The 15,713-nt window shown below is 42.5% G+C and overlaps 1 protein-coding gene across 1 annotated transcript in view; it reads left to right on the top strand.

Moving 5' to 3' along the window:
- The window catches only part of DNAAF11 (dynein axonemal assembly factor 11), a 53,980-nt gene extending 39,378 nt beyond the window's left edge, over positions 1 to 14,602 (top strand). Inside the window, exons 8-9 of the mRNA XM_023728162.1 lie at positions 7,476 to 7,561; positions 14,425 to 14,602. Of these exons, the coding sequence (XP_023583930.1) occupies positions 7,476 to 7,561; positions 14,425 to 14,602 (264 nt within the window). The remainder of the gene's footprint in view (positions 1 to 7,475; positions 7,562 to 14,424) is intronic.
- The last annotated feature ends 1,111 nt before the right edge of the window (positions 14,603 to 15,713 follow it).

Below are 15,713 nucleotides of genomic sequence, written 5' to 3'. Positions count from 1 at the left end.
TAGTTTCCCATCTCAGAAAATGTCACCACCCTCTACCCAGTGGCTCAAGTCAAAGACTGGGAGGAATTCTTGACTTTCCTCTTACCCTCACAACCTACATTTTTTTGGTGCTACCTCCAAAATATGTCATGAATTCAGTTTCCTGTCACCACCTCTACTACATTCACCCCGTTCAAGCCATCATCATCTCTCAACTGGACTATCTCATACAGCCTTCTGTTTTCTTTTATTCTTTTCTACACTTTTACTCCTTCTTCATATAGAAGCCAGAGTGATCTATTAAAAACATAAATCACATCATCTTATGTCCCTACTTAAAATCCCACCAGTGGTTTTTCCTAGCACTTGGAAAAACATTCCGATGCCTTGTTGTAGCCCATAAGACTCTGTGCAAAGTAGCTTCTGCCCAGCTTCCTGGCATCTTCTCCTACTTCCCTCTTCTCTCATTGCATTCCAGACACTCTGGCTTTCTTTCTGTTCCTAGAACACAGTAACCTCATTGCCACCACAGGACCTTTGTAGTTGCTATTCTTTCTGCTAAGAGTCCTCTGCCCCTTTTGCTTTTCACACCTTTTTCTCCTTTGTATCATACAGGTCCTAGTTCAAATGTTATCTTTGTGCACGCACATTTCCTGAATATCAAATCTAATGCAGCCTGTCATATTCCCTCAATCATCCCTCTCAGCCATCTTACCGGCTTTATTTTTATCACATTTATTACCGTATGAAATGACCTTATTTATTGGTTTAATTTTGTATAGTCTGTCTTTCCCCATCTAGATGGAAGGTTTATGAGAGTAGACACCTTGATTCATTCAATGTCTGGAGCAGTATCTGTCTTCTAGTAGGTGCCAAATAAATATTAGATAAAGAATAAAACTCTAAAGCTACTTATTCATACTCTATCATGCCTTACATGTTTATAAATATTTTCTCCCAGTTGGTCACTTGGTTATTATTTTCTTATTGAGAATAAGCTGAAGTATTTAGCTTTGATGAATTCTAATTTGCTATGGTTCTCACTTCCTATGTCCTGTCTATGAAATTGCTGGCTTCTAGGTCACTAAGATAATCTCCTGTGCTTTCTTCTAGAACCTTTAACATTTTTGCTTTTAACTTTGGGTCTATGATCCATCTCAAATTAATTATTATGAAGCAGTAGTCAAGGTACATTTTTTTCCCATATTGATATCCAGTTAAGTACCTGCATTGTGAGTTAGGACACCACGTCACTGTCTCATTGAAGTACTACAAAGGCCCCCATCACCTCCTGGGTAAAGGCCAAGCACCTCCGGGATTTGACCTTTGGCCGGTTCTTCAGCTGTGTCTCTGCCTCTCATCTGTCTCATATTCTGTGCTGGTTTATGTGGTCGTTTACCTTTGTGTCTTCGTTCACACTTTTTTCTCTCCCTGGAATGTTCTTCCTCCCTTTCCTCCGTCCCCTTCCATCTTCTAGCAAACTCCAACTAGTCAATCTTTAAAATTCATGATCAAGCCTCACATCCTCCAGTAAGTCTTCTTCGATCCCTCCCCATCCCACCCATGGTGCCCGTGAGTATCCCTCCTTTGGGCTTCCGTAGTTGGCTGTGTATGTGTCTATCATTTGTACTTTCTTCAGTGTGTTTTGATTGTTTATGATCATCTCACTTAGTCCTGTGATTCGCTCATAATAGATGCTTAGTAATTTTTTTTTTTTTTAGCAGATTTGATGGAGGTAATAGTTCAAACTGTGAGAGAAAAGCGAAATCCCCAAGAGGAAGAGAAACTGATTTTTATGGACAGATACTGTAATTTAAGAAGCCTTTCTAAATTCATAAGAAAAAGTCAAAAAGTTAATTACTTACCTTTTCTTTCTTAGCAAATGTATCTGATTATATTCCGTTTTCTCTCTCCATTCACTTCTTTACCAACAACAAGTCTTCATCTGAAATGGAATGATTGTTTGCCCATTCTTATTTCACTGCACATAAGTAACCATTAAATTGAACCATGTGAATCTCCGATTTGTAGATCAAAAACAGATGCTGGTAATTGCTATGGGTCAGTTTAAAGATAAAGAGTTTAGTCTTTCTTTGCATCTGTTTACTATTTTTTTCACAACTCCTTTAGAGCTTGTGTTTCTTAGTAAGTGTAATTTTTTGTTTTGTTTTGTTTTTTAAAATTCTGTTGTGCTTTAGGAGAAAGTTTACAGTGCCAATTAGTTTCTCATTCAAAAATTTATACACAAATTGTTTTGTGACATTAGTTGCATTCCCTGCAATGTGTCAGCACTCTCCCCTTTTCCACCCTGGGTTCCCCACGTCCATTCATCCAGTATGTGTAACTTTTATAGTTAGTAAAGCAATTGCACACTGGGGGCAGCGGTGGTTCAGTGGTAGTACTCTCGTCTTCCATGCGGGAGAACAGGTTCGATTGCTGGCCCATGCACCTCATGCAGGCACCACCCATCTGTCAGTGGAGGCTTGCGTGTTGCTGTGGTGCTGAACAAGTTTCACAGGAGCTTCCAGACTAAGACAAACTAGGAAGAAAGGCCTGGCAATCTACTTCAAAAATCAGCCCATGGAAGCCCTATGGATCACAACAGTCCAATCTGCAACAGACCAAAGCAATGGTACGGGACCAGGCAGAGTTTGGGGTCGCCGTGGCAGGAGCCAGCTCGACGGCATCTAACAACAACAGCAAAAGCAACCGTGCACTTTGTTAATGACAGGTTCTCTTAGGGAAGGGTGCTGCCTCTAGAGGTAATGAGACTTCAGCCCAAGGTGCTGTTTAAGCAAAGACAGGAAAGGCCTCTGTCAGGGAAGCCTCAGCAGGAGGTTTGAGTTCTGCAGAAAAGTGGACTTGCTTACCACCTCCACGCTCACTCCTTCAGCTGCCTGGCTTTCTGAGAGCTAAAATAATGTGCCCTCATTATAATGTTAATTTATGTTAATTTATACCCCGCAATTGAATTTTCAAGTAGATTATTACATTTTCTCCATGGGTCCAGGAAATCATTAGTCCCACAGGATCTAATTTATTAAACATATTTGGGTCCTTACAACTTTTCCATTAGTAATCCCTAAGCACATTTAGTACAAGTGAATTAGAAGATGGTTGATGTTAACAAAGGAGCCCTGGTGGCGGTGGCACAGTGGTTAAGTGTTTGGCTGCCAACCAAAAGGTCAGCAGTTTGGACCCATCAGCTGCTCTGCAGGAGAAAGATGTGGCAGTCTGCTTCTGTAAAGATTACAGCCTTGGACACCCTATGGGGCAAAGGTTCTACCCTGTCCTGTGGGGTCACTATGAGTCAAAATCAACTCAACAGCAGTGGGTTTTGGGGTTTGAGTTGATGTGAAAGAACATCACTCTCAGAGGAATCTCAGCACCAAGACTGCGGGTATGGTGGACAACCAAATGTCATTGTTTCAGGACTTTGGAACTTGGAACCCATAGCCTCTGCTTGGACAAACTGGGTTTCCCTGCTGTTTTTAGGAATGTTTGATGTTAAGATGAATTTCTGTGTTACTTTTCCTTACTGCTAATTTCCTAATTCATTCTAAGTTTCAGACTTAGAAGAACCTTTGAAGCTAAATGAGCTGAAAATATCTTTTAAAAATAAGAAGCACATTTAGATTCTGGTGCCCAGCAAATTCCCTGTGAAGGAAAGTTCCAAATTTGTGATTCTATTTGCATTTCCATCAACACAGAGAATCTTTGTCTGTGCTTATTATGTGACAAATAACAGTGTTAGGAATGAGGTGTTGTAAGACTCTAGTTATGCATATGCCCCAATCCTTGTTGGTGCATTTACAATGTGAAGCAATACAAAACTTGTACTTTTGGTTCGAGAGGGTTTTTTGTTCATTTGTTTTTGTTTTTTAAATGCTGATATTTTAATTCATTTTTACTAACATTGGCCTCCTTTAAAGTAATTAAAATGTTAAAAAATAAATACAGTGCTATAGTGTCATAGATTGGTCTCCCTGGGAAGCAGATTCTGAGCTGGAGGTGCACATACAAACTGTCTATTAGGGATCAACAACTGTGGAAGGGAGGGAGGAGCTGGGGTTGGAAAAGCAAGAAGGTAAGCTGCAAGGCAGGCCCATCCATGGCCTCAGCCAGCCCCTCAGTTAGCTCTGAGACTGAGATGGGCCTTTAGAACTGTTCTAAGTAGGCCCAGGGGACAGGCCTCCGTACCTCACACTGATCAGAGAGACTGGGACATAGGCTCCATGGCTCTCACCATCACATGAGTTCCAGGTCCAGGATGTCAAGAAGGGGCAGAGAATCCCAGAACTGAAAAGGCCATTGGCCAAGTACTATAGATGAGTTGGGGTAACCAGTGTGGATGGACATCCTTCTCTCCTGAAGAAGAATCTGGGTAAGCCCATCATGTCCACCCCACAAGGATTTGGACGCCAACTCTGGTCAAGTTCCCATCTCTCTGGCTATGTAAATTTTAATTAAAATTAAGTAAAATGAAAACTTCAGTTTTTCAATTGCACGAACCACGTTTCAAATGCTCAATAGCCACAGGTAGCTGGTGGCTACCATACTGGACAGTGCAGAACATCTCCCTCATTGCAGACAGTCCTGCTGGACAGTGCTGCTCCCCACATACTATGAGCCATGTCTGTCAGAGGTCTTGCTGCCCACCTGAGATGCTGCCAGAAGGAAGGTATGGGTCCCCGTTACCTTAACACCTGTGACCTCTCTCTCCTCTCATCAGCCAGGAGCAATCTCTTGTTAGTCTTTTCCCTCCATTCTATTTTCCTTTTTGTTTACGTTGTTAGGTGCCGTTGAGTCGGTTCTGACTCATAGCAGCCCTATAGGACAGGGTAGAACCACCCCACAGGGTTTCCAAGGAGCGGCTGGTGGATTCGAACTGCCGACCTTTTGGTTAGCAGCCAAGTTCTTAACCATTGCGCCACCAGGGCTCTTAGAGTTTTGACATTACTAAACCAGAACTAAAATCAACAGGAACTGAAAAAGATGCTTTCTGTTTCCTTATGGGGAAATCGTCAGCAAGATGTGGGGAAATAGTCATAGTCCATCCTACTCATTCAGCTAAAGAACAGGAAGAAAATCAAATTAAGTTTTCATGTTAAAATAGTCTAAACATTCATACTCTGCCACATTAGCATCTAAAAATATACCATCATTGGCCAGCAAGAAATTATTGCAAAGCAATGAAATTATGACATTAATATATTTTAACATTCAGCAAATAAAACATTTTAGAGTTGGCCTCCTCCAGAACAAACCACATTTGATGATCATACAAACCCACTCTGTTAGTGACCCTTTCTATGAGTCATCTACTTTAATTATTCAGGAAACATTACATTGGGGCCTTTATTTGCTGATTCTTCTATAGCATTTTTACACAAGTTTTTGTTATGCTGACTATACCTCTTTGAAAACATTTCTGAACAAATTCTTCCAGCCTTGAAATTTAATGTCTTTAGTACATGCAGTATTCATTGTTTTGTTTTGCTTTTATTTTTCCCTCTGGAGTCTCAGAAAAAGTCTGGCCATTGCACAAACCATTTGTGGTGCTTAAGAGCTGATCAATACATATATTGAAAGGATGGAGCCTGAGCAGATCCTTTCTTTCTGCATTGCACATAGACCCTCCCATAAAGCCTATAGAAAGGGAAGTCATATTATGTTTGTGTCCTTTGGTGGAAGGTTGCAGAACTAAGCCAAACATACGTACACATATTGCATGTTTATAAAATAGGATAGAAAGACATACCACTGCATTCTAAAAAAGGAATAAAGAGCGGGTTGCGTAGGAGTTCTTGCACTACTGCATGATGTGACAAAGGACAAAGGTTGCCATCGGGGGCTGTTTATCTGGAAGAGCAATCACCTACCTGAGTCTGATGCTACGGTCTCTCAGACCAGGATTCCTTCCTTCATGCATTCATTCATCGTTCATTTATTGAAGCATGTGTGTGATAAACAATGGGCTAGGCTTTCTAGATTTCTGATCAGTTGAGCCTACAACCAAGAATCCAAGCAAAACAAATTATCCCACTTATTAATTTGGTTTCATGCCCAGCACTCCAGTGCAAAGGTCTAGTAAAGATTGGATAGGGGGATGTGGCATAGGATTGATGCTGTGCTGGAGCTTCTAACTTCCTTCTGAAACATAGACCTTGAGTCCACCATGTTTGCCTGGGCCAGCAGATGGGAGCAGGTGGTGATGAGGCGCCTCAAGTCCAAGCCTAGTCTTTTTCCTTAGTCAGCTGCCTGGACCCGGACCATAGCAGTGTAACAACCAAGTCTCAGGCGGGACCAAGAAGGAGGCAGAGGGCCTTCCCCTTCTTTCACAGCAGTGAGTCTGCCCACCAGGGAGACATGGCCCAGCAAATAGGCCATTCTCCCACCAAAGAGAAGCAGCTAATGAGTGTGGTGACAGGAAGGTAAGCCCACTCCAAGTCACTCTCCTCCTTGAAAGGGCAGAGTCTCCTCCTTGGTCAGTGGGCCAAGGCCACCTGAAGAGATGAGCTTTAAAATGTCTTTTCTCCCCTACATGTAATCATGTCTCATAGCAGTGTTGGTTAAATCGAATATGTCAGATACCTAGCATGAGTAGGCGTGTGCCTAGCACATAGTTTGGGGTCCACTAAGTAAATGTTAGCATGTTCTCTCCACACTCATGTATTATGAGTTTGAGGAAAGATGCTGGGTCAGAGTAATCTTTGCAGTATGTTTGTTGAATTGAGTAAAATAAATGTTCATTTATTGAGACCCTCGCATGTGCAGCCCTGCGTTTCTTTAGTTTAAAACAAGGAACCCTAGCGCACAATGGTTAAGCGCTAGGCTACTACAGACCAGGAAACCCTAATGGACAATTCTGCTCTGTCGTATAGGATCACTGTGAGTTGGAATCGCCTCAATGGCACCCAACAATAAAAACAATAGGAGAATTATGGGACTTTGCAAACCAGGAAGGAACCTTGGAGATCATAATCTAATTCCCTCCTTTTACAGAGGAGGCAGCCAGGGTCCTGTGACCTAGGAGAATAAGGACTCTAACTTGCAGCTAGGAGGAGTTTCCATGGCAGCTTATCCCACTGAGAGATCCTCAGAGGCAGGCGCTCACTCACATCTGTGTCCACAGGACCCCCAGTAGAGTCTGGCATGTTGTTGGCTCTCAGGAAATACGTGTTACATAAATTAATTCATCTGTATCCCGCTGGTTGGCCTTGGGCACCCTGAAGCATAGCTTGTGGCTTTACAGGACTATTGTGAACAGACGTGTGGTGTAACCTCCATACAACATATAGGCGCTTAAAGTTAGACTCTTTCCTGGAATACTTGATGAAAAATTAAAACATTTTAGCATCCTTAAATGAGTGTGTGTATATGTATATATATGTGTACATATATATAGACACACACATAAAGAGAGAGAGGGAATGTTTTCAAAGGCACATCAGGGATTACTGTACCACATAGTGTGTGTTGTATTTTTATTTCAGGTAGGAGAAGTAATCACAGGTGGCAGAAAATCATCCAAGTCTGTGAAAACCACCTCAGATGTCATCAAAGAACAAACAAACAACAGGTAACCCCCCTCGGGGCTGTCTTTAGTTTTATTGTATTGTCTTCATTGTCATTTTGTTGCCTAGAATGTAGCATCCAAAAAGATACGATTATTTGACATTTAAAGTTTACTCATGCTATGAATGGTAATATGTGTTCCCCAAACCTTAAACTGTAGATTTGTAAGGCTCTCGGTCCATGAAAAACACATCTGTGCACATACCGGGCCCAATAGCTTGCAGTAATGAGGATGGAGACATCAACACCCATGACTGCCAACGTTTGCTGAGCACTCGCTATGTATTTTGCGTGCTTTTCCCATATCAGCACATTTAACCCTCATAGTTTTTATTCTCAGTTTTCAAATGGAGAAACTGAGGCAGAGAGCAGTTTAGAATGTCCCCAAGGTCACGCAGCCATGTTGTACTGGGTTGGCTCTGGTGGGCTGTGCTCATACTAGTGCTCACACTGCCCCCTATTATGATCCACATGTCACTTCGTAGATTCGGAGACTCTTGGGGCTGCAAGAGCCCAAGAGGCCCCATGGTGTGTCCTCCCATCCATCTCCTGACGATCGGGTATCTTCCAGCCTCTGCTTACACGCCTGTCCCAGCGGGACCCTCACCCTCTCAATAGAATACTTATCTCAGTCTCAGTGTGCCCCCAACCTTAGCTGGCTCTTCATCTTTCTCTCTGATTTCTACTTGGGGATTCTGGCTCAGCCCCCTGGAGACCCTCAGAACAAAACTGATCTTCCTTAAGCAGCAACATCCCTAAAAGTATTTTGCACAAAGCTCTCGCCTTTCTCAGTCCACCTCTAGAACGGGTGTCCTAGTTCTTTCAACCGTCCTTCTACGTGTCGTGGTTTCCAGACTCTTCCCCTCCAGATGGTCAAATCTATTTTGAACCAAGGCAAACAATCTTGGCGATACAAATGTATATACCAGAATTGTCGTCATAAAAATACCTGAACAAGAGCTGTATATATGCCTTGCATAAAAGAAGCAGGCAGGCATTAGCGTATTCAAGGACAACAGTTTTTTAGAAGTTTTATAGAGGTTTTCAAACACAGGGTTTGTTTGAACAACAGGTATGGAATTAAGTACCCACTGGAAAGTGGGTTGCTGTTTATAACCTTGGAAATCGACTCTCCTATTTCCCAGCTTAGTGATTTTCATTTCATATACATGTCTAATTTATGGAGATTCAAGGATATTATGACTATTATGAATAGTCACAGATATAATTAACCCCCAACACATGTAAAGAGTCTGAGTCTAATTTGTGCAGAATCGCAGGGCTGGGAAGCCAAACCGTTTGCACAGAGTTTGGAGCTGGTTTTCAGACCTCAGGAAAGCCGTCACGACTGTGATTACACTTGAGGATTCGAGATGTCTGAGCACAGTTCTTCATGGCGGTGCCCCCTGTGGTAGTTTTACAACGCTTTTCCTTTTCATTTTGGTTACTGAGACACGGTCACCCCACAACCACACATAAAATGTCTGTGTGAAGACTCTGGTACTCCTTAATCAAGCCGACGAACTTCGTTATCACACCCTGTCTGCCTCTGGCTAGGCAACCCCACTAACCAAACAGCTGCGAGTTAAGGCTGCACACACGAAGGCCTGAGGCCGGGCAGGGTTGGGGCTTTGAGGGAAGAAGGATGGCGACGGGGGGAGGGGGACAGTAGTCTGCTGAGTGGGACAGAAGAGGCCCCTCAACCCTTCCCACCCCAGAGTGGCCCACTCCTCATGCTGAGAGGCAGAGTGAATGGAGGGAGACGAACAGATCAGGCTGGGGTTTGTTCGTCTTGGCTGGATGGGATCACATTTGCGGAGAGGGTAACTGACTCGCTCAGCTCTTGTCATCCTGTGACACTGTGAGATGAAGCCAGATGCACAACTTTCTCAAAAAATGAAGGTATTTACTGAGTGCCTGTTCTGTGCATGGAGCCCCGGTGGCACAGTGGTTAAGAGCTCAGCTGCGCACCAGAAGGTTGGCAGTTCAAATCCACCAGCTGCTCCTTGGAAACCCTATGGGGGCACTTCTACTCTGCCCTATAGGGTCGCTATGAGTCAGAATTGGCTCAGTGGCAATGGGTTTTTGGTTACTCTGTGCTCCATGATGCTATACATTATCTATCTTTGATCTTCAAAATAACATTAGCATTTCTACGTACTGAGGCACAGAGAGGTGGTGTAATTTGCCAAAGCTCACAGGGTTGGTAGCGGTGGAACGAGGATCATAAAACCTGGTACACTCTTGGGCTTGCCTTTCTACTCTCTTCATGGTCTGTTGATGAACAGAAGATCTTAATTTTAAAATAACTGAAATTACTAAACGTTTTTATGGTTAATTTTTTCTTTATCTTATTTAAGAAATCCTTTCCTACCCTGAATTCATAAAAAGGCAGTCCCTTACATTATATTTTGTAGCTTTATAGGTTTGCCTTTTATATTAGGTATAATCCATCAGGATTGATTGTTTAAGGTATGACAATTTTGTTAAGGTATGATAATGTTTTTCCAATATGGACACCCCCGTTACCCCAGTTTGTCAGTTTGTCGTGCTGTGGTGACTTGCATGTTGCTGTGATGCTGGAAGCTATGCCACCAGTATTTCAAATACCAGCAGGGTTACCCATGGCGGACAGGTTTCAGCAGAGCTTCCAGACTAAGACAGGCTGGGAAGAACGGCCTGGTGATCCATTTCAAAACATTAGCCAATGAAAACCCCATGGATCACAACAGAATATTGTCCAAAATAGTGCTAGAATGTTGGAAGGCACTCAAAATACACGGTAGCTGCAACAATGGACTCAAACATACCAAGAGTTGTGAAAACTGTTACAACCTTTTGTTGCAGCTGGGCAACCTTTTGTTCTGTTGTGCATGAGGTCACGGTGAGTTGGAGCTGACTTGATGGCAACTAATAGCAACAGAAATTCCTTGGTGTGTTTACAGCAGCTAACAATTCCTTCATGATCTCAAGGAGATTTTCAGTGGGAGGTGAAATTGCTTGGTCTGAATGTGCTAGCTCACCATACTACCAGAAAAAAAGATTATTTCTTTATGTTCTTTAATAGAAGGAATCTGTCTTTGATGTGTTTTACTCCTAGTGGTTTTAGATTTTTTTTTTTTTTGCTTTCTTCCGTGGTAATGAATCTGTTTATTTTGTCGTCCATCTTTTCGTACTAGACTCTAGACTTTCTGACAGGCGGGTAGTGGGTAAAACTGGTGACCGGCTTCTCTGCCTTAGGGCCTCTGACATTGAGGTGGGAAAGTAGATGAGAAAAGCCCTTCTCCTTATTATTTTGGGGATTAGTGTGATCCTTGAGTGCCCCCAGCTTAGCTGCTCACTGTTTGTTACCCCAGAGACTCGTGAGTAATTAAAGTCTCCCAATGCAATTAGTTATCCCAGCACCAGAAGCAGGGGAGCCGCAGGTAACCAGATACTGGCTACATTCATTGTTTATGACTTAAATCCCAAAATTATGGCCCAGGGGATATGCCTAGAAGGGATAAGCCTCTTTTCCTCAAAGTCAAGGACAATATAATTATCATAGATGCATTTAGATATTTCCTTAATTAAGCCACAGATATCATAGCTTTAGGAAGGCAGCTGTGCTCACCGCTATACCACCAACGCAGGTATCATAACTTTTAAAGTAAGAACGTAGTCATTAAAAGTAGAGCTGTATTTAATAGGAACCCTGGTGGTGCAGAGGTTAAGAGCTCTGCTGCCAAGCAGAAGGCCAGCAGTTTGAATTCACCAGCTGCTCCCTGAAAACACTATGGGGCAGTTCGACTCTGTCGTATAGGGTTGATAGGAGTCCGAATCGACTCGATGGCAACAGGTTAGGTGTTTGTTTGCTTTTTGAATATTTAATAATGGCTGTAGTGTAGGTCCTTGAACTTTAACTTCCTACATTTGTATTAAAACATTTTCCAAACTAGAGAGTACCATGACAATGTAGATGAACGTTGTTATTGTCGTTATTATTACTTACACAATTAGTCTGTCAGGTTTGAGGACTCGCTGGAAGGCCTCACCAAAAAAAAAAAAACTGTTGCTGTCAAGTCAATTCTCACTCATAGTGACCCTATAGGACAGAGTGGAACTGCCTTATATGGTTTCCAAGGACAGCTGGTGGATTCGAACTGCCGACCTTTAGGTTAGCAGCCAGACGCTTAACGATAGTCATACTCGAGGTTAAGATTAATTACAGCGAAAGTATGCAAACCAAAATCAGCAAAGGGTGAAGTCCAGAGGAAACCTAATGCATGTTTCCAAGTGTCCTCTTCCCGTGGAGTCTCACAAAAACCAAAAACCAAACCCGTTGTCATCGTGTTGATTCTGACTCATAGCAACCTTATAGGACAGAGTAGAACTGCCCCAGCGAGTTCCCAAGGAGCGGCTGGTGGATTTGAACTGCCAACCTTTCGGTTAGCAGCCAAGCTCTTAACCACTGAGCCACCAGGGATCCAGAGTCTCACCAGATGCATTTAATTCCCCCAGCAGTGAGTTGTGACACTTGTGAAGTGTGGTCTACCAAGGAAGCTCATTAGAGACACTGCCCAGGGTTTTTATTGGTGGCTGGTCACTCTCCCAGAAGGGAAGGAGGTGGTTAGCATCAGCCACGTTGCTTGCACAGTCTAGCCACCATGAGCCACCCTTGTTCTTTAGGGAATGTTTCATATCAGTGTAGGAACACTTACTATGCAAGTTCCTAGGGGCCAGCCAAGGGTCAACCTTGCAGACAGGCCTTCTTAAGGCCAGCCGTCTCAGGCAGGCAGTCACCAGCATTATGACGGTGATTACTTCCTGGACATTGGTATCATTTCCTATGTAACAATTCTCTAGTCCTTTTAAAGGTAGAGGAACCAGGGAATACCAGCTGGAGCCTGGGTTTCCCCTGGAGTCTCCTTCCCATGTGCTCATCCAACTCCTTAAACACCTTCCAGGCATCTTCAGACCCACCTCTGTTCACCTCTTCGCAGAGCACAAGTCTATTTTGATTTCTCCCTCCTCTTGCAGCATACGCAGTTTATAGTGTGCAATCCAGGTCTTCAAAACAGGTTATTTTATACTCTTTGTATTTTTTCTCAAGGGGGCATGTGTATTAGTCAAAGTACTAAGAGAAGTCAGAAAACTCAAATGCCTTCAAGAGCTGAGCAGGTTACAGAAATGAGTGGGGGGTTGCAAGGACAATAGAGAGTTTGCACTTCTTAAAAAAAAAAATTGAACCTCCCTCTCCCCAACAAAGCGTGTCTGCTGGGTAAATTCAGTCTGAGGACCACCATTTTGAGCTCCTGTAGGAGACTGTGATTTTCTTTAGCACAGAGATCATTCTTATTTAATTTCCTTATCCCTCTATAGTACGATAGTATGTTTTCATCTATTCAACAAGTAATTATTCAGTAAAGCTGTATGCCAAGGATATAAGGTGAAAAAGACAAAACCTTTGTCTCAAGGAAGTCGGTCTGGGGGGGGGACAGACCGATATGAAACAATTACCTGAGCGTGTGATGGTCTATGTTAAAGCACTGCACTGTGCTGTGAGACCTTGTCTGTTTGCACAGACCATGGTATGCCTGGTGCCTGGCAAGGCAACTGGAACATGTTGTTGGTAGCTGCCATCAAGTTGACTCTGACTCTTGGTGATCTTAGGCAAACAGTTTAAGGTTGTCTGGTCCTGCATCCTCCTCACCATTACCAGCATGTTAGACTGCATCCTTGTAGCTACTGTGCCAATCCATCTCACCGAGGGTCTCCTTTGCCCTCGTTGGCCCTCCACTTCACCAAACATGATGTTCTCCTCTAGTTATTGGTCCCCACTGACAACATGTTCAAAGCAACAGAGTCAGATAATGTTCTACTGTAAGCCATGGGGTTTTCTTTGGCTAATTTTCAGGAGTAGATTGCCAGGCCTTTCTTCCTAGTCTTAGTCTTGAAGCTCCACTGAAATCTGTCCACCATGGGTGACCCTGCTGGTATTTGGACTACCAGTTGCATAGCTTCTAGTATCATAGCAACACACAAGCCACCATAGCTTGACAAACTGATGGATGGGGGTGGGGGTGGTGGTACGTCGTATGTATGTGTTGAATGAGTAAATGAATGAATGAATGGTGCAGTGACTCTAAAATAATCTGAACATCAAAATCATGGGGAAACTTTATATAAATACAGGTTACTGGGTCCAGTCCCAGGCCCATTTGATCAAAATTGCCAGGAAAGTGGCCCAGCAACCTGTATTAGCTACAGAGCTCTCCATGTGGCTATGATAATGGGAATCATTGGCAAACTGGAGTTCTTCCTTGATCTGTTTCATTCTTGCTGTTGCTGGGAGAGCTGGGTGAGGGCAGTAAGAACAGTTCTTGTGGGAGGGAAAGCTGGTGGGGGTAAGTTGTGCCATGTACCTGGTCTTGGAGAATAAACACCCCTACCAAACCACAGCAGGTTGGATTGTCTGAAGCAGCAGGTTCCCAGAGCCTGATTAGCTGCCTTCAGGAGTAAGAATTGCCCAGAGCAATTCTACTATTGATCCTTGCTGTGGGGCTTTGCCTGCTATATCATTTCAGTTATCAGACATATTTCTTGGTAAGCAGAGTCCCCCAGGTGACCTCTCTTCCAGCTGCCTATGGATTGGCACAGCCCAGTAATACTTTTTAGTGCTTAATTTCTTCAGATGTCAGAACCTTGCTTCCACAAGGCTTGAAGTTACTTGAAGCCAGGGCCAGTCTCATATTTTCACCTCTATGTTCCTGGTAGAGCACTTGACAATGTTTGTTGAAGAATGAGTGAATGAATTGAATCTATTTGAAACTTAATTTTAAAAGATGTAATATTAATTGCCCTTTGCCCTTGTCATTGTTGTTGTAGAAGCAAGCAAACTGAGAAGCTAGAAGTAGATCCTAGCAAGCATTCATTTCCTGATGTGGCTAACATTGTTCAAGAGAAAAAACACACACCTAGAAGAGTTGGATCTGAACCAAAATGTATACCAAGGGATGACGATCCAGACTTTGAAGATAACCCTGATGTGCCTCCATTGATTTGAAACAAAAGGCCACATTGTCATTAACTGTGACCCACCAGACCCAGTTTATCTCAGTACAGAGTGTATGCGTATCATTTATGGGGTAAACACAGAGTTATTTATCAATATTACTACTATAATGTTTTAACTCTTCAGCTTTGTATAGTACTATCCTTAAACTAGTTTAAAATTAAAATATGTACCTTAAATATATGATAATTGATCATTTGTCTATAATAAAGTACTGGCTAGTAAAAATGTTCAATAAATCTTAGAACTACTACACAAAACATTTATTATAAATCACAGCACTCTCTGCTTGTGGAGATAAATTAGATCATAGATAAAAGCACTAATTATTGGCCAAACTCAGAAGTTAAAACTAATTTAAGGTCAACTTGGAATGCTTTAATATGATTTTAAGCAGTGTTTCAGTTTCTTTTCTAGATATGTTTGCTTTCTCTGGTGGCATGGTATAATGGCAATAATATCAGTTTTAAAATTAAACACCCTGAAATTGAATTCCAGCTCAATCACTTTATAAAGATTTTCAGCAAGTCCTTTAACTTTTCTGAGCCTTACTGGATTTATCTGTAACTGGGGAATAATAATGTTTGCCTCATAGGTTTGTCTCAATATAAACTACATAAAGTGCCTAGTATAGCGTCTGTTATACGTTTGCTGTTCCTTCTTTATCCGTCTCCCTTTCTTTCTCTCTCTTCCCCTCTTCCTTTTATTCTTTACCCATTTCCTCAATTACTTTTCTCATCATCTCTTTTTTCTCTTCATCTTCCTCCTCCCCATCCCACTCTTCCTATTCTACTGCCATCTTCACGCTTTTTGATATTTGTGTGTCTTAATTATCTGGTGTTGCTATAACAGAAATACCACACATGTGTGGCTTTAATGAACAGAAATTTATTTTCTCACAGTTAGGAGGCTAGAAGACTGAATTCAGGGCACTGGCTCTAGGGGAAGGATTTCTCTCTGCGTCAGCTCTGGGGTAAGGTCCTTGTCTCTTTTCAGCTTCAGTTTCTAGATTCCTTTGCAATTTTCATGTGCATGGTATCTATCTTCTCCTATCTGTGCTTCCTTGCTTTTGTGCCTAATCTCTTTTATATCTAAAAAGTGA

This window comes from Trichechus manatus, unplaced genomic scaffold, assembly GCF_000243295.1.
Source record: "Trichechus manatus latirostris isolate Lorelei unplaced genomic scaffold, TriManLat1.0 scaffold00022, whole genome shotgun sequence".
Classification (NCBI taxonomy): Eukaryota; Metazoa; Chordata; class Mammalia; order Sirenia; family Trichechidae; genus Trichechus; species Trichechus manatus.
The sequence above is the reverse complement of the archived record's forward strand: the minus strand, read 5'-3'. Positions and strand labels throughout refer to the sequence as shown.